Here is a 19,210-nt window from a genome sequence, read left to right as displayed (position 1 = left end):
ACAATGCTGAAAATGCATACGACAATTATACGTTGCTTTTCTATTACGCCCGTGAATTCGTATAAGACGAAAAAAGAATTGAACGCCCGTGAAAAAGCTCTGAAGTTACTGTGAAATCGATGAGAACACGAGACACAAACATCGGATGTCACAAAAGTTAATCTCCTCGGAGTGAAAACAGGCGCGTGACTGGTTTGATAGTGACGTTTGTAGAATCGTGACGTTTGCACGGGGAATGTTTAGTTGCAAACAGAAAATTGTTCGAATAATGTCGTTCGAGTGACTGAAACGCAACGTATCCTAGAAGTTCTCGAAAAGTTAGCGAACGAACGGCAACCGATAAAAACGATTATACGGAGTTATGTGAAAATTTTCTTTCACGTGGGTTGCACGAAGCAATCGTGGATGAACGCATCGGTGCCAGAGAAAGATAGAAATAGTACGCGAGAAGGAGAGGTTAATTCGTGCACAGAAAAGAGCTAGAGAAAGAAAGCGAGACATAGAGGAAAAGAGAGAGGGCAGTCAGTGCCGAAGCTTTATCTTTATTATGCGCCGCTGAGTGAATTGTCAAGTGAAATCAGAAATGGCTGCCAACGAGCAACAACGCAAGGTGAGTAGGGAGAAGTACATTGTATTTTTCTCGAGTTTCGAACAACTTTACAATATGTTCCGCCGAACGTTGGACTCATGACATCGTCGAAGGACAAGTTTCTCGATCGAAACAGTTGAACGTGCGATCGACTCGTCACGATTTCGAGTCAAAAAATCAGATTCGTACGATATCTCGGGACTGGTGCATACTAAAAGAAACAACGTCAGGTTCTTACTTTCGTTCTACGTTGATAAATATTTGACAGCGAGGGGGATTCGAGTGTGCAGCTTGCGAAAAATTGCTCGAGTCTTGCGCGAACAGGAATTGTTTAAAGAGACGTTCTACTTCATTCAAATATTTGCCAGATCATCGATGCATAGAAAGACATATAGATTGCTGTGTGCAGTATTTACATTCGCACGAGCAGCTGTCAGTAGACGTTCGGGAAGGTGTCATGAAATCCAACGAAAAATACGCGATGCAGAATTTTCGTTGACGTTCGACTCGCAGAAAATGTTCGATCATTTTTGTCACGATTGTCGAGAGTTCGTAGAAAATTTTTGCGATGTATCGCACGATCTAGCCAAGTCAACGTACAATAGCATTAACGAAAGGTTGCGACGTATGACAGGCGAGATGTACCCTAACAATTTTGATAATGCTTCCTCCCACCATTTTTCGCGTAGATTTCTAGATCGACAATTATATTCTATCGAAATTAGCTGGAATGTTATAAAACGATGCAGCGTACAGCTGAAATATGTAATTTGGACTTTGTGCGCTCGAAGTAATTAGACACAATACGAAAATTAACATATGCCTTCTATGACGACAGATATCTCTGTGTGCACCTTTTTTTCTTTCGACAAGATCGACTATAGCCGATTCTACCAATTTTTCAATTGGTATTGTGTCGTTGTCGATCAGGATCACTATAGATATGTATTTAGAGAATACTCGGAATTCGATATTCTTTTGACATTGGATTTGACTGAAACGAGCGTTCGCAAATCGCTCTTCTCGTTGCACCACAAATAGACATGATTTTCATCGGAGACTTGTCGAGGAATAGTTCGTTACTTTTTTGTTTTTTTTTCTTTATAAAAATCATTCGTGCATTCTCACGAACGACGTAATCCAATTAAATACCTTTATTTCCCTGACGATTTCTAGATGATACTGCAATTTACATTCGATTTCATAATACCGCACGAAATATAAATTAATGCATTTTCTACACGTCGTATTTCGCAATAAAGCTGACTTATCAGGAAGGTAAAAATATTGAACGATAAGAATGAATAACGAAAAGGGTGTTCTCGGACGAAACTAATTTTTTTTTTTCTTTTATTTTGTCATTATGGACGATGTACGTGAATTACGTATGTATGGCGATCGCCGTCATGTTCATGCGTTGATTCACGTTTACATTTCGCGATTACTTGAATAACATTTAATTAAGCATGGAGGTGAATAGAACGACAGTTAGGCCAAGAGATATTTTAAGAAACTTATATCATTTCATTGTGCGCGTAACGATAAACCATTAACGAAGATATAATTACTGCTTTTTTTCTTTTTTATAAAAATAATATGTTTTACGTTTACATAATAGCGAACTATTTACATACATTTTTTGTTCGATGTATTTCAAGAAGCAAGGCTAGAAAAACACGTATAATATTCTTTACTATAAATATTATGGCAATTGCAATTGATAAATGGCTTTGTTGTAAAAATATGACTGAAAAAACGTTGATGGAAGATTGTAATGTAATTTCCAGGAAAAGTATAGGTATATATACTTATTGATAAGAACATTACAATGCAGTAAGAAATTTCTCTAAATTGTCTCTGATACAAGTAATAGGTTTTTATGGATTATCATTACATATTGAATATCTATGTAAGCATATGTGACCTTAGAAACTGTCAAGGAATACGATTTTAAGGCTTCACAGGTGCTATAGCATCACTATATGTAATACATAATGTCGTGACCTAAACATTGAAAGCACATATTTTACATGTTATTATGTAAATTATGTAATTTTTATGTAATTAGTAGACTGTGGATATTTTTTATGCATTTATGACAAAAATGGGTACGTACAATTTAAAACAGTAGATATGTTAAATATATTTAAGGACATCAATGTATTAGTTTCAGCTTAATAGGATAATTAAAAGAAGAATACAATTTTCATTTGGCTCCTGTGTCCTGCAATTAATGCAAACATTTTTTATTTTGCATAAAGATCCGCAGTCTAGTAATTAGTAATGTAATTATATTTCTTTTACTATCTTATCCGAATGGTTTTATTTATAAGTTTCTTTTGTACTTGTTTGTTCGATTATTTAATAGAATTTATTTAATAATCAGGAACCACGGGAGTTAAGAGAACCAGCCCACCATGCAAGGAGACCTATGAATGCATTTCTTATTTTTTGTAAACGACATCGTGGTTCTGTGCGGTCTGGTTTCCCACATTTAGAAAATCGAGCGGTTACAAGAGTTCTTGGCGAATGGTGGGCCACTCTTCATCCAGATCAAAAACGTTCATATACAAATTTAGCACAGGAGGTAAATAATTGATATGTATAATGAAATTTCAATGTGTACAAATTTTTGTACAAATTCTCTGCGTTCATATCGATTATAGTTAGAATGGCAAAAAAAAAACTAATTCTAGTTTAATTATCTTTCAGTACAAAGATGCATTCTTGAATGCAAATCCTGATTTCAAATGGTACAAATTACCAGCACCTCCTCTACGTACTTTGAATACTAGGCCTACAAATAAGAAAACAGAATCAAGTTCTAACGAGCACCCTATAGAAATCAAGTCCGAGAACGAGTCTTCCGATTATTCAAAAGCCGACAAGCGAGATGGACAATCAATTCAACCGGGTAAACTAGCAGACGAATCCCAAATTGGTGGCCTCAGTTCGCTGTTCACTCCTCAGAAAATGCAAATAATTGATGAGCAAGCAACTATCAATGGTTCTGTGATCGACGATGATAATGAAGTTCCGAAACCCCCTAAAAAGAAATATATAGATGCATCTTTTTCTTCTGATCTTAAGAGAGAATGCAAAGCTGATCTGTTCGATGTGAAGAAAAAAAGAAAATCTGAATCAAACAACAATGAGCAACAATACGTAAGCTCTTTCCTTAAGTTTGCTCTTTCCTTATATTTTTTATGATTGAAATAGTTGGTAGATTTATTGAAAATTGCTATGTACATAATCGATATTACTATGAAATTTTAGGATATAGAAGATGAGAAAATAGAAATAAATAATTTTATAACTACAAATATGCCTTCAGAAGAAACTAATTTTAGAAGTGAACGGACATGCAAAGGTTTACGCTATCAAAAGTTCCTTGCAGAGCAAATGAAGAATATTGGTGTGTCAGGGCAACAACCTAAACGAAAACGTCATACTGGAAATCGTAGGTAAATATTTTTTCAATCTTCTATTCAAAGTAAAATACTAATTCGTTTTTAATTAATACAAACGATCTTACCGAATTCTTCTCTTAGCACCGATGGGCATTCGAACGAACGAAGAAATTCCATTTCATCGAATGTCAGTGAAAAAACTGATTCTTTAAGTAGCGAAGGTGGAAATAGTTCTCGCGGAGAATTGGAACATCTTGTAGAAAGGTAAATAGATCTCTTCGCTTATATTCAATATTTTCTTGTTTTCACATAAATGGACTCGTAAATAAATGTAACTAACGAAGAGTAAGATTACATGGAAAAAAAATAACATGAATTACATTTAAAGTGCTGAAGGAAATATTGAAGCTTCGAAACCGGAAGAAACGGAAACAGAAGGCGCAGAAGGAGAATTAGATTTTGGACCGTGGAGTACACGTAAAAGATTTCGAGCCGAGTAAGTTAAATATAGTATTTTTGCAAAAATATTCTGTAATGGAAATATATTTGTGGTGAATATATATTATTTTTATGTGATATTTTCTTGTGTAGGGATTTTAATTTAGAAAAGAAAATTGAAGCGTTACCATCCTTAAGTTTAGAAGAATTTCAGGAAAAGAAGAAGCAACAACGTACGAAAAAGAAAAAAATAGTACAGAAATTAACGTCAACTTCAAATAACAAGAAAAATCAAAACAATTGTAACGCTAATGGTCAAGCAAATGTTTCAAATAATCAAACAGATCGTGAAAGTACAGAAGAATCTGATAAAGCGCTCCTTGTTGGAAGTCAAAAGAGGAAAGCACGGAAACAGAGCATTACGCGTAACGCAGCTGCTACAAGTGATTCCACACAAAATGAAGCAGACGAATCTAATAAACGTGAGTATAGATAAGCAATACTGTTTTGTTTATTTACTTCTACATATTTCATTCTACTCGGTATAACACGCTGTAAGATATATACAATACATAATTAGACTGCGAACCTTTATGCAAAATAAAAATTGTCTGCGTCGATTGCAAGAAATAGAAACCAAACAGAATGCTCTTTCCATCCTTAATCATTTTAATAGATGAGGAATCAAATAATGACATCTGCAATTTTCAAACTTTAATACAATTTTGAATTTTGTCTACTCAATTTTCCTATAAATGCATAAAGATTCACGGGCTATACATAACGTATGACACTTTATACTTTAGCTTCGTAGAATATTATTTTCATTGTCATTTACGTAGGAGTTGTACGAACCAAATAATTTGAATTTGAATAGTTCAAGATTTATTATTTGTGTAATTTTCATAACATTTGTATACTTCTAAAAATAGTTGTATGTAATAGTTGTAAAAATAGTGTGTATTCTGAAAAAATTTTAATTATCTATATAAATATTAATAGCGTGGTGTGCATCGCCGGATTTGGAAGCACTGGCATGTCTCGCAACAGTTGCCGCCTACAGAACAAAACTTACCAAAATTAATACATAAGATATATTTTTTGATGTTTAGCGGTTGTTCGCGATATACAAACTTGCACTGTGCAAAGCCAAAACTATATTCGTTTATTTCTTTAATATAATTTTTTATTAGAATAATTATTGAAATAATTGCTTTTGATTGCTGTTGAAATGTAATAACGTTTCCAAGCGATCGAAACTGTACCACATTATTACTGTTAATATTCATATCGTTAACCGCTGTTTATAGAAATATTAATATCGTGACCGCTACAAGATAATTTCGCAACAAAACATATAAAGATGTTTCTTTTATGTTACATAAATATTCCGCGAATAAGGTCACTGTCAGACAGTTTCCCTTTTTTTTTTGTATAGTTTGTTAATGAATAATGTTGTTACTATTACATACTGAAGGAAGATTCTAGTTTTCACTTTGCGTTGCGTGTAATTATTAAAATATTGCGTCACACGTTTCTATACTTGTTAACGAACACCTGCAGTGCAGATGAATGATAGCCATTATATATAATTTAAAGAAAAAAATGCCCGTATGTATTAATGTTCATTGGAAAATTTGTGAAACTTTTAATAAAAAAACAGACGGATATTTTCTTGACGTAGGACCTGACTAGAAAGAAAATTATCAATGAACGAAGAGAGAAAAGTACATATATACTAAAAAAATGTTAGTCAGTGTGTATTATATAAGATGATGTTGGAAAGGCAAGAGTCGGATCTTGTAAACTAATTTTTCTAATTATAAAATAATATAAACACGATCGAAAGGTAACACTAATAGAGCCATGAATCTTAAATAAAGCCGTCGAGCAGGGCATTTTATCATATCTATGTGTAGTAATGATAACACGTAATAATTGCAAAGTCACTTGTTACTATTTTTGTTATTATCATCGGCATAAGTTTAATCTATATTTAATTATGTTCTGTAAACATTTTATGTACATAGAAATAGGTGCAGTATTATGAAAGATATCCTTCATGATCTGAATATCAAAAAAGGATATAATCAAAAAATATACATGTATAAATATATATGTATATATATTTATACACATGTGCAAGACCACTATTTATACGTTGTACGTGCGTACATATATATACATACGTGATGATGTAATTGACGAGAAAGTATAAGAAAAAAAAACAAATGTAAATTTTATTGTTAGTAAATGTTTTTGTGTATCAAAAACCATGTGTATATATGTACGTATGTAATTTGATAAGACTACATATATATATATATATAAATGTATATTTATAATATTTATATCGACTAACTATTATTTTAGTATTAAGACCATGAAATTGCGATTCTGTGCTCTGTTTGAGAAAGTAAGGGACTCGTCTGTGATTTTGGCTAAAGGAGTTTTTAATATTTTATATTTTTCTATTGATTTTTCTCTCTCCTTTTCTTTCTCACCTTTTTATGTTCTCTGAAGTCTTAACTCCAGATACTGTTAGTAAAATGATAGGAGAAACTAATGTTAGTAAATTCCTCTATAATATGGAAATGAGTATACTGATTATATTTCAAATGTGCCTTGAAGAGATTTGAACATAGATATTAATCAATGACCAATAATATATTTTCGATTCGTTTCGGTATTCTAACTGTTTTCTGACATTTACACTTATATATACCTCCTACATTTTCTAAGTGTGGTTACGGTATATAATTATAGCGAGGCTTCGTGGCCAATGTCCGAATACGTGGAATTATTGAAAAAAAAAATATCAAGGGAAAGTGTTTCGAATTTTACTGCACAAACATCTATGTACCTAGCTTTAAAAATATATAATTTACACGAACATATATATTATATTATATATGTATATATATACATACACTTACATACATATATGTATATGTATATATACTTGTAACATATTGTATACCATTTATATTAATAATAAAGATATAATATTTTGATGTAACCTTGAAGTTGTTGGAATGTATTTTGAGACTACAGAATTATCAGCTATACAGTGAAATATATTTACATGTAAACATCAAATTATTATGTATGTATTGCGTTGTTTCTCCTGTAATCTTTACATTCGGTACACATATATAAGTACTAAGTACATATATATATTTTCTGCATATACAACATACCACGTCAAATAAATATTTCCATTACAAAATTGATTTATTCAATTTTATTATTCTAAAAAAACAAATCAAATTCGTTCATGTATATATTTATAGTTCTTGCATCATTTTCTAAAAATATATCATTTTTATATTGTATTGTCGCCGGAACCTAGATCGCGTCGCCATTTTATTAATCCCCGTCGCCATAATAGCGCGCGTTAGTTCAACGCGATAAAGATGTACGTGAATATACGGATGAAGACTATAATTTCTAATGCATTACTATCATTTCTTTTTACTGGTAATTTCTAATGCATTGCTATCATTTCTTTTTACTCTTTTTCAAATGTCTATAACACAACTGAAACAAAATTTCGAGCAAAAGAATTACGTATGATTTGAAGAGGTTCTTTGCTAGGGTCGCTTTAGTCGCGACGCTGAAAACTTGTATAAGGTTTACGCGTCTTGAAGTTTGAAATTCATGAAACGCGATTAAACTGACTTGACAACACTTGACAACTACGAGCGCTCGCGTATATCCATAATCCATAATACATATTACATATATTGTTATGCGTAGTGTTTATATAGTGCTGTGACGGTAGTGTGATACTCTACGTGAAATTACTTGACTTGCTCGTTCCGCAGAGTGGAAGTAAATTCGCTTGAATTTTCAACCGTTACCATATCGTATTAAAATTTCTAGGCAAGCAATTCACGACATTTCAGGATGGGCGTAATTTTTTTGGAACATATTGGAGGTACTCGTCTATTTTCTTGCGCATCCTGCGACACCAATCTTACAAACAGATCTCAGCTGATAAGCACGCGTTTTACGGGAGCTACGGGCCGTGCTTTTCTCTTTAACAAAGTCGTCAACTTAAATTACAGGTACTCATATTTTCGTGACGTTTCTTTTCAACATAGATTCATATTAATTGATTCAATACGTCGTCATTATTCTGCCATTACGTTTCGAACATTCTCGTAGTTGACAGACAAAGACAATTGTGTCAAGATGGAATATTATTGTTTCCATGCACCTAAGAAAATGGAGCTTGTCTACATTCGAACGGCATGGGAAAATTATCTTTCGTGAACATTCAATACGGAACGTACGCGAGAGAAAAAAATAAATAATCAAATTCGTTTTTCTTATTGTTTCTTTGTGTTTTTTTTTTAAGTTAACCCTTTGCACTCGGAGCTATTTTATTTAACTTGAAAATTATACATTTCTTCCGACCTAGAATAATTAATTTCTACATTATACTCGTATAATACTTAAATGTTTAGATATTAAAATACTTAATAATGACAAACAATATCTTGAATAATGGTACAGCAATTTTTAGTGGTGACTCTAAGTTGCCACTCAAGTGCTAACAATGAAGGGAGGGTAGATTCGTTTTTCCAGGATTGCAAGGGTAAACGGAAGGATGTAGCTTCTCATTTCTCGATAATGCATGTAATGGGGTTTTTCAATACTGAAAAGCGCTAGATAAAAAATCAATCTAGGCCATGATCATCCTCAAAAGTTCTATTTTTACGTTTACGAGGCATAATTTGCATTATTCGGCAGCATGTAGCTGTTGCAGTTTTATGAAAATTTTATGAAAACATTTGCAGCTGTATGCTTCCAAATAATGCAAATTATTAAAAATAGCACTTTTGAGAGCAATCATGGCCTAGATTGATCTTTTATCTAGTGTTTTTGATTACTGAAAAATCCCATCTTTGCATGATCGAGAAATAAGAAGGCCCATCCAGCACCCTTGCAATCCTGGAAAAACGAGTCTACTCCCTTAAATATGAGTACACGATATAGCATTATTTTGATTTTGATTAGCGGGTCTAAATGTATAGTATACAGACACCGAACTGACATCTGGAGCTTGTATTATCTGAATAAAATGATTTACACGAGCAAAGGAATAGATTTGTTACCTTCTTAACAATACATTGTCAGTTTTTGCGTATTATCCATTTATTCTTAGGTTCATGATTTCTTTTTTTATTGATGCGTGTATTTAGCTTTTTAGCAGTATTTAGCACACAGGATACCATTGTTAAATGTACAAAATCTCAGAGAAATTGTACTAACGGAATAATCTTATAAAATTATTACATATTCATCATTTAATTCGTCTGCAATGATATACAGCGAGGTTCAGGATAGAGTGATGCTGACGGGTCGTCACATGGTCAGAGATGTCAGCTGCAAAAACTGTGATGCTAAGCTTGGGTGGTCGTATGAATTTGCAACAGACGATAATCAACGTTACAAAGAAGGCCGTGTCATCCTGGAACGAGCTTTAGTTACTGAAACCGATGGAATGGGTGACAATATTTACTATCCTTCAAATAACAGGTCTTAGAATAAAAACTACATAAACATCATAGTCAATATATAAGCAGTTGTTCTCCTATTTGTGTTCCTTCGTTATTCGAAATAAGTTTACAATTGTTCTTTGAATGTGTGTACAACAATTTATTACTTGCTGTTCAACATTTTTGTAACTGTAGAACATACTTTGCTCTACAATATAGTGTATTACTAATAATTTAAAAAACATTTTCTTTTCATTCGATATGTACCTATATCACGGTAAATCCGATTAAAAATAAAGATTGTGTGTACTTTACGTCGGTAGTTTGAATATAGATATATATATATATATATATAAAGTAGACATGAATTAGTAAAACGTTCAATAAAACAGCATTAACAGTAACAAATGAATGAGTGTCTTTGAATGACGTAACTGATCCTGCTACCAATACTTAACAAGTATACTTTTTCACCATCCTTTTTAGAAATTCTTGTTTAGCTTAAAACGTGAACATTCGCATAAAAGATTAATTTAAGGAGGTAGTCTCGTTTCCAGGATTGCAAGGTGCAGGATGCGCCTTCTCATTTCTCGATGATGCATGCGATGGAGTTTTTCAGCAGTGAAAAGTGCTAGATAAAATATCAACCTAAGCCGCGATCGCCCTCAAAAGCCCTATTTTTACGTTTAGGAGGCGAAATTTGCATTATTTGGCAGCATGTATCTGTCGCAGATTTATGAAAGTATAGCTACATACACATCTTTATGCTTCTGAATAATGCAAATTACGTCTCGTAAACGTAAAAATAGGACTTTTGCGGACAATCGCGGCCTAGATTGATCTTTTATCTAGCACTATTCACTGAAAAAGCCCATCTTTATAATATCGAGAAATAAGAAGACGCATCCCGCACTCTTGCAATCGTGGAAACAAGTGTCTACCCGCTGAATAACCAATATTTTAGTGAAGGTATAAGAAAAAAATTAATTATAAGTTACGATCGACCGTGGAATAAGTTGAATTAAAATTTTTGGCCGGATACTGAAAAATTGATAATGCTCGACTGCTCGACCTATTTGAGAGACACAAACGAACCGCGCCCCAAACTGTCGCGCGGTTGGTTGATACCATTCGAGCGAGGACCAATAGCAAAGGCGAAGTTCTACAACGAGTCGCGACGACGAACCAGTGTGGTCACGTAGGCCCACCATACCGCATGGTGGATAGATGTTTCCTTTAACTCAACGTCGTATAAAATGCTATAATTGTGTCTTGTTGTTATTTTGCAAGGGAGACAACGATTCTGTGGAGCAGCCATCTCCAGCCTTGCACACGGTAATTACAACAACGTGTAATTATGTTACATAGCATCTAGCGTGTTAACCGATTCGAGCATACAATTTGTTGTTTGCTGTTCGGCTCAATGGCCGAGTGCTGGTCGTACAGTAGCGAATATTATATTCATTACATTTGTAGAATAACTCTATCGATCGTATTCGAATCAGCGAGAATGTTAACGTTCTTTGTTGCCCGACAGCTCTTTCCCTATAAAAACGATTAATATGTTTCGCATAGATGAGTTTTTTTAATTTCCTTGTTTTCCTCCCTTCGTTCTTCGTCCTTTCCCCTCTACAGTGTTCCACGCATACCAAGATACGCGGCGGCACCGACGAAAGCGACTCCGAAGTTATTCTATGGAAATTTCAAACGAAATTCTGCTAATAAACGTATGAATTTTACTGCGCGAGTGCTTTTGTATTGTCGGCAAAACCTCCGCGACACGTCTCTACGATATTTATGCCCGTAAAAAGACGGAAATCTTATCAATTCCTGTTCGACATATAAAGTCTCGCACACGGTGCCATTGCACCGCCAAATGGATCGTAACAGGAAAGCTATAAATATACACGCATCGCGGGGTAAACAAACTTGACCTCAGCGGAATTCTTATCGATGTATCTACAGTTGATGCAGTGTACACACACAGTTTTGAGGTTATGTCGAACGTACCCCGGTCGTTATTGTGTGTACAAACTGTGCATGAAAATCGAACCGCTTTATACGGCAACCGTAATTGTTATTTCGTCGGAGAGAAGTCGAACGGATCCTTACGACATTAATTCGCAAATGAAAATACTTCTAACGCGAGTTTGAGTTACGGCGAGTTAATGTTATTGTTGTCTTTTTTCCCCTCGTTAGTATCTTAACGCTTTGTTCCGAACATTAACGAGAATCGTTTGGTATATTATTTTTGAAAAATAATTGATCGATCTGTTCTACGAAGCTGATACGTTAGTTTATGTTAAATATTCATTTAATAACATCGTTCGAAATTTTACACAATTCTAGCGACGACACAACGTTCCTTATATAAAAAAATTTCGATACGCACGTATATATACAAACAAATACCGAAATTTGTATATAATCACCTGAACATTTTTTCAAATTATTAGAATACGTAGGTTTTCTGTTAAACGAATGATAGATGAATTTTTATAGTTTATAAACCATGTAGATTACGAATGAATACTGCATATATGAAATTTTGTATTTCGATTTTGCAAATAAATCTTTATATGGAAAATAGAACTAAGCATGTAATTTAAATGGTGCGTTCTTTTGCAACAGAATATTGGCACATGTCTGTTACTGTCGAATCATCATTGGAACACAGATAAATTGTAATTGACACAATACAACAGAAAGTGGAGGAGCTTTCGACATTTGCTCCTTGACGTTAAAACACTGAAGAAAATGAAGTGGTCACATGGCCCTTTGTTCTGTGAACAAGTAGGCGAACTCACTAGAGTTTTTTCACAGTGGAATGAATGCGAACAGACTGTAGTTCTTTACGCTCTACTTCGGCGCATTCCTGCAGTTCAGGCAAGGTTTCTTGCACAAGCAGTGCAACATTCCTTGCACTCAGTCTCTGAGTTAGACACGCAGGAATTGAACGCCAATAATCCAGGTAATGCTCTATACCTAATACATACGTATTACAGTTAATGTTTAAAGATACTCACCGATAATATTTTACAGCATTTATCAACTCCTTACTCTCCGAATCAACTGAAGTTGCTATCAATCAACTTCTAACGCATCTGCCGTTATTAAGGCCTGGGAATGTAGAGTGCAAACAGTGCTACTTAGTAGCTATACCAGAATTAGTAAGTCACTGTGTAACAACGGGTCAATACACTGAACAAATTCAACAACTTTTAAGTTATACTTTGATCCATCCGGCTATTACTAGTCAAGATAGACGTTCTTTGACTCAATGGCTTCGTCATCTCGAAGAACGCATTAGCGGTACACCACCTATACACAGTCTCGAAGAGTACACCAATAGTACTATTAGGTGAGTTGAGAAAATCCATAAATTGGAATTTATGTATATTATCTGTGTTCACCTTTATCGAACATTTATTTTCTCCACAGGTGGGACAATGCGTGGCAACGAAATTCTAAACAACAGAATGATCAAACAAATTTATTCGGTACACAACCAGGTACTGCCTTTAATTTACAATTTCCTCCGCCTGGAACTCGTCAACGGCGGTCAAATAGTTTAACACCACCAATCGTTCCACCTCATCATTTAGAAGTAATCGATCGCAGTAACAATGTGAATTGCACGACCAGGAACAAGCCGAGGAGTTTTAGCATCTCTGGAGACAATACCAGTTAGTTCGCTTTAAAATTATAACACGAGACACCGCGCGTTATTATACTTACAATTGGGTGTTTATTTTGAATAATTCTGAACTATTAAACAGGCAATCTTATCGGATTAGGTCCATTGAGCCCTCAAAGCTCGTGCGCAAGTAGTGGCAGCGAAGGACGTTTAGACGAAGCTTCCAATCTATCGCTTACTAGCGGTATGAGAGGTAAGCGCTTACACAACAACAAGAAATTCATAGCATATCATTGGACAATGCGTGATATAATCTATTCGGTTATATTTATAGATGTACCATCATGGCTTAAAACCTTACGCCTTCATAAGTATAGTTATCTTTTTGTTGCTTTGAGCTATGAAGAGATGCTTCAATTGACCGAAGAACAATTAGCAGAACAGGGTGTAACAAAAGGAGCCAGGCATAAACTAGCCCTTTCCATCGCGAAGTTGCAGCAACGCTACACTACGCTTGTAAATTTAGAAAAAGACTTATTGCAGCCAGCACGTGATAACACACAGTCAGCATCGTTTTCACAAGGACCAACGGTACTGGTCAATACCATGGACGAGTTGAAAGCAATATTAGCTACGCCCATGAAACCAAGCCAAGAAAACGATCCTCAAGATATACCTGCGCAATTCGCCAAGGTTCTCGGTAAACGTGAGTATAGCATTCCTGTGAGCATGACGTTTAAGAGAAAATACAACAGATACAATGCACACGGATAACAACTGTGAACAACGTTTTTAACGTAACTGTGTTCGTTTATTTCTTAGTGTGTAGCAGATTGGCATTGGATAGCGTGGATGATGGCATTTTGTGCGCTTGTATTAACATATTAGAAAAAGTATTGCAGCATGATTGCTTTACACCAAACCAGAAGGAGAAGGTACAACAGTGGCGTAGTAGACTTGGAAATCCACGACCTACTCCGAAGTAAGGGAAATCAAATAATTATTGTACATCGTTTACAGAGATAACAATCGAAGTTCATTGATGTCGTTACACGGTATTGAAACGATTTATCAATTATAATTTCAGGTGGCAACACAATTATGGATACAATAACAGAAGATACTGTAATCCACAACAGCACAACAGAAAGCCAAGTTACAACTTAGGTCACATTCACAATGTACATCAGCAGAACAATTCCTTCGTGATTGGCCCTCACAGGAACAGCATATCCACGCCGTACCTACAGAATCAGAGCCAAAGTGTAAATCAGAATATCTTACGTTCCGTTCACACAACCGAGAAACGACCCAGTTTACAAGAGTCTAGTTTACAGGTACTTGTACCAAACGAAAATCTTATAGTTTTAAGGGGGTAGACACGTTTCCAGGATTGCAAGGATGTGGGATGCGCTTTCTCATTTCTCGATAATGCAAAGATGGGCTTTTTCAGTAGTGAAAAGCGCTAGATAAAAGATCAATTTAGACCGCAGTCGCCCACAAAAGTCCTATTTTTACGTTTACTAGGCGTAATTTTTGCGCAGCTTAGAACTTCTGAGGCCGACTGCCGCCTAGATTGATCTTTTATCTAGCGCTTTTGACAATTGAAAAACCCCATTGCATGCATTATCGAGAAATAAGACAGCGCATCCCACACCCTTGCAATCCTGGAAATGAGACTACCCCATCAACAACGAGTCGAGCGTAGGTTGTTTTCTAAAAAATCTGATTTTCTGTACTGCAGCAGTTACAAAGAACGTTACAGCGCACGTACAGCGGGCCGAGGGGTCATTTTCTTGGTCAAACTGGGAACAACACATCCGAAACAACGGAACCGGAGATTAATTCTCGTCTGGAATCTCTTTGTTTAAGAATGACAGAACAAGCGATCGGTGGCTTCGGCGAGGCCTAACGAATTCTTCGTTTCGATGAGGGGATTTACGCAGTAAGTTCTGTTTGAAAAAGAGAAAGGGAAATTTTTATGAAGTGATATATAGATATATATGTGTCCGAGCTCCGTTTTTTCAAAGCCGAAGGCAAGACTGACTCTCCCATAGATCTTGCGACTAAAGAGATCGACAGCGACGATAGTGCTGACATTTGCGCGTACTTTGACGCGCATACATTCACACGCTTTAATAGCCCTACCAAATGAAAAAGAAATGTCCGACATTTAAAGAGACATTACCGAGAGGACACTCAGCTTGCGCACGTCTGAACGACTCGCGAGAATTTAAACAAAAGGATAAAAAAATAATATTTTTTATTATACCCGATGCAATTATACTATTTAATGAAACTGACAGAATTTGGCAAGCCAAATGCTATTAGGAAGATAGATTCTTTCCTTGACTATTTGCTGCATCTATATAAATGTATTATATAAAGAATATATATGTATACACATATGATAGAATTTTATGGGAAGCGGATTAAATCGTTTAACCTATAATATGGAGAAAGAGAAAAAAAAATGGGGGACGAAAAAGGTACACCACATTATTGTGCGATGTTTGCAATATTATTTTTTTTTTTCGTGTTATCCATTTCGGGAAATGGAATTTCGTCTGATTTTAAGCGCCAGGGACACATTATACTAATGTAATGTAATTCATTTTAATGAACTGACTGATTTTACTTCTTTTTATCATTATTAGAATTATCTTTTTTAATCTGCTCTTGACGCCACCGCTGCTATTGCTATATTACCATTACTGGTTTTTGTAGTTGTCGTCAACAACAACAAACAAAAAAAAAGAAAAGAAAACTTTGCCACCATCATCGTGTCATCGTCGCCATCGTCATTACTATTCACCATATTATTATTACTAGCATTACAGTTAATGCCATTATTATTGCTATGTAACCCTTATTATCACTGCTGACGCCACCATATCTCTCCGACAACCAACTAACACCAATTATTCGTATGCTTTTATGCTGTTACTATTTGTATCCTCTATCGTTATTGCTGCTTCTACTACTACCATTCTATCATTATGCTATCACTATTCCTACTATTCTACTACTAGTAGCGCCACTATAACTATTACAAGTACTGCTATTACTACTATTATACTATCTCCACTATCACTGTATTATCACTGTAACTTTCCCTAGAGTGGAAGCATACTTAAAAGAAGGAAAAAGGAAAAGTTTGATAGTTCGTTAAAAAAAGAGAAAGAAACTGGGAAAAATTAATGTTAACACGAGAAGAGCGTACAGGTTTTTTAAATTCGTCTCTTAACTGTCCCGATAACGGGACACGCGACAACGTGTACGCTTTGTAGTTCTGCGCACAGATCTCGGGAAGATTTTTTTACACACACACCCACACACACGTACGTACATACACACACACACACACACACACACTCGAATGCGAGAGTTACCAGGTGTCTCTTCTTTCGAAAACGTGGTTAGGCTGTAACGAGAGGAAAGAACAAAAAGAAATGAAAGCAAAAAAAGAAAAAGGCGAAGAGTTTATACAACAAACGGATTTCAAAGGCCTTAAGAATGCATTAAGCGAACGTAAAAAAAGGGTATAAGACTAAATATTATATGTAGTGACGTTGAGAGATGCGACGGAGACGCGTCGTTTTAATTGCATCATAGTTTGGTGTGATGCAACATCGAAATCTGTGGCTTTAAATTGTAAGCATACATCATTTAATACCTACTCTATTTACGGACTTTAGCATTCTAATCGAAACGTCGCGAGTAAACGTAGCATAATATTTTTTCGTGCAAGGCAAGGAAAAAAAAGGATTGGATCGAGACGATGAAAGAAGTTTAAATTTAACGATAACGATAATAATAATTATTATTACGATAACGATTAATGTAGTATTAGCGACTAACGTACCGATAAACGCGAAACAAACAAAAAAAATATATATATAAACGAAAGACTGAATAATTCACGCGCCGGGAGCCGGTTGAATTTTGGACGATTTGCACTCGTTTATTCGTGTAGGATAGCTGCACGCGCGCGTGAATATGAAACAATTGGAAGACTGCGGAAGGAAAAACCTGTCAAAATATTAAGAATTAGAACGAGATGCGCGTGAGAGAGAGAGAGAGAGAGAGAGAGAGAGAGAGAGCGAGAGCGAGCGAGCGAGAGCTAGAGCGAGGAACGAAACCAGTTTAAACGAGAATAATGTTTAGCTGTAGTTGTAGGTTGTAAACAGTTATATTTTAACGATTATACTCTTACTAGGATGATGAATCTTATATAATGGCGCGCGGTGATTTTCTCGATTAATTCAAATTAGCCCGTTCAAGCAAGACACATAGGATCGGCATCGCGAAGCTGGCTTTTACGCGCGAATTACACACGTACACACGCGCCCACGCACACAGAAATAATTCGAAGAGAACAAATTGTTTACACTAACACAATCCGGAAAATTTCGTGATAGAGTTGCCGATGATGATCATTTTCGTTAAAGCTTTTGACGGTCAGCTTTAGTTTACGAGATAATCGCGAAAAGTTTACCTGTAAATCCATGGGGTCGACGTACAACCTCCTCTCCGATTTCAATGACCTTTAGATATGTTGTCAAGAGCATCGTTCTGGACAACGTTTCTCTTTGACTCTCTGGACTCGAAGCAATTTTAATTCGAAAATCAAGACATTTCTTCCAAACCAGATAATTTTTATCCAATGTGATCATTTTTACATTGTGCACATTGAATTGGACCTGTTTTCTCATACACACACACAACAGTTGAGCTTTTTACAATTTATAGAATACAAACGAGTTTAATATTATTAAAACTGTTTCGAGCTTCAGATACGTTGTAGGTCATCCTTCTGAACAACATTCTCGTTTAAAGTGTTTGGCGGTCGGCTTTAGTTTACGAGATAATCGCAAAAGACTTTGCTTGTATGCATCGTACGCAGGTTTAGGTTTGGGTTAGGTTTGGGGATCATCCCAGCATTTACAAGTAAAAAGTTTTTTTTTTACCATATACAGGACCTAACGCAGACCTAACTTACAAAAGTTTTTTTTGCTAATATCTCCGATACTAAAGCCGACCGCCAACCATTTCAAAGGAAAAAGCTATTGAAAATGTTAAGTTTTTATAATATATTTGAAGGTGATCGAAATCGGTGAGGATACCCATCATCATCGACAACTTTACCGATTCCGTGAACGATTATTGTACATACACACGTGAGAACGCGCACCAAATCATTTCCACGTATGTGTACAAATATACACGATCAAATTGTACACGAAACACGTACATATCGGGATGCATACGCAGAGAATGTACGTTGTCCTACTAGAATTCCAGAGTTTCGTACACGTATGACTTCAGGAGAGACGGTCAAAAACTAGTCAAACGATACAATTCTAATTTCTATCAGCTAACGTGTGTGTAGATAATTACTTGTACATTAACGATTCCGCGCGATTCAATGCAAACAAACGAGAGAACACGACCAGAGATAATCCTTGGAAAAGCGCGCGATCGGTAAAGGCAGCAACTCCAGTGAAGAGAAAACGAAAAAAAAAACGAAGAAAAATCACGAGAAAAACAGAGGTGAACAGTTTGAACAAACAAACAAAAAAAAGCAAGAGAGAGAGAGAAAGAAAGACGAGGGAGGAATGTATAACGA

At 35.4% G+C, this 19,210-nt stretch overlaps 3 protein-coding genes across 6 annotated transcripts; all 3 read left to right on the top strand.

The window, feature by feature from the left end:
- Positions 1-82: 82 nt before the first annotated feature.
- Bbx (bobby sox) lies at positions 83-7,456 on the top strand. 3 transcript variants are annotated; one of them, XM_076425171.1, is made up of 8 exons: positions 83-610; positions 2,976-3,176; positions 3,302-3,754; positions 3,866-4,053; positions 4,141-4,263; positions 4,388-4,495; positions 4,591-4,919; positions 5,440-7,456. In XM_076425171.1, the coding sequence occupies exons 1-8, from the start codon at positions 584-586 to the stop codon at positions 5,526-5,528; spliced, it is 1,518 nt and encodes a 505-aa protein (XP_076281286.1). In that variant the 5' UTR covers positions 83-583; the 3' UTR covers positions 5,529-7,456. The 3 variants fall into 3 exon arrangements, with proteins under 3 accessions (XP_076281286.1, XP_076281287.1, XP_076281288.1); XM_076425172.1 differs by lacking the exon at positions 83-610 and adding an exon at positions 1,896-2,387; XM_076425173.1 differs by lacking the exon at positions 83-610 and adding an exon at positions 2,774-2,874.
- A 624-nt stretch (positions 7,457-8,080) lies between these two features.
- Yippee (yippee zinc finger protein) lies at positions 8,081-10,352 on the top strand. Its single transcript, XM_076425200.1, has 3 exons — positions 8,081-8,271; positions 8,346-8,507; positions 9,778-10,352. The coding sequence occupies exons 2-3, from the start codon at positions 8,347-8,349 to the stop codon at positions 9,989-9,991; spliced, it is 375 nt and encodes a 124-aa protein (XP_076281315.1). The 5' UTR covers positions 8,081-8,271; position 8,346; the 3' UTR covers positions 9,992-10,352.
- Positions 10,353-10,731: 379 nt separating this feature from the next.
- Smg (sterile alpha motif domain containing protein 4 smaug) lies at positions 10,732-19,179 on the top strand. Of its 2 annotated transcripts, XM_076425160.1 has the most exons (10): positions 10,741-11,279; positions 12,576-12,915; positions 12,987-13,305; positions 13,386-13,630; positions 13,724-13,834; positions 13,916-14,287; positions 14,404-14,563; positions 14,669-14,918; positions 15,326-15,526; positions 18,685-19,179. In XM_076425160.1, exons 2-9 carry the CDS (start codon positions 12,702-12,704, stop codon positions 15,491-15,493), a joined length of 1,839 nt encoding a protein of 612 aa, XP_076281275.1. In that variant the 5' UTR covers positions 10,741-11,279; positions 12,576-12,701; the 3' UTR covers positions 15,494-15,526; positions 18,685-19,179. The 2 variants fall into 2 exon arrangements, with proteins under 2 accessions (XP_076281276.1, XP_076281275.1); XM_076425161.1 differs by having other exon boundaries at positions 10,732-11,279; positions 13,742-13,834; positions 15,326-19,179.
- The last annotated feature ends 31 nt before the right edge of the window (positions 19,180-19,210 follow it).

Source organism: Lasioglossum baleicum, chromosome 6 (assembly GCF_051020765.1).
Source record: "Lasioglossum baleicum chromosome 6, iyLasBale1, whole genome shotgun sequence".
Taxonomy (NCBI): Eukaryota; Metazoa; Arthropoda; class Insecta; order Hymenoptera; family Halictidae; genus Lasioglossum; species Lasioglossum baleicum.
Note: the sequence above shows the minus strand (reverse complement) of the source record. Positions and strands in the feature narration are given on the sequence as shown.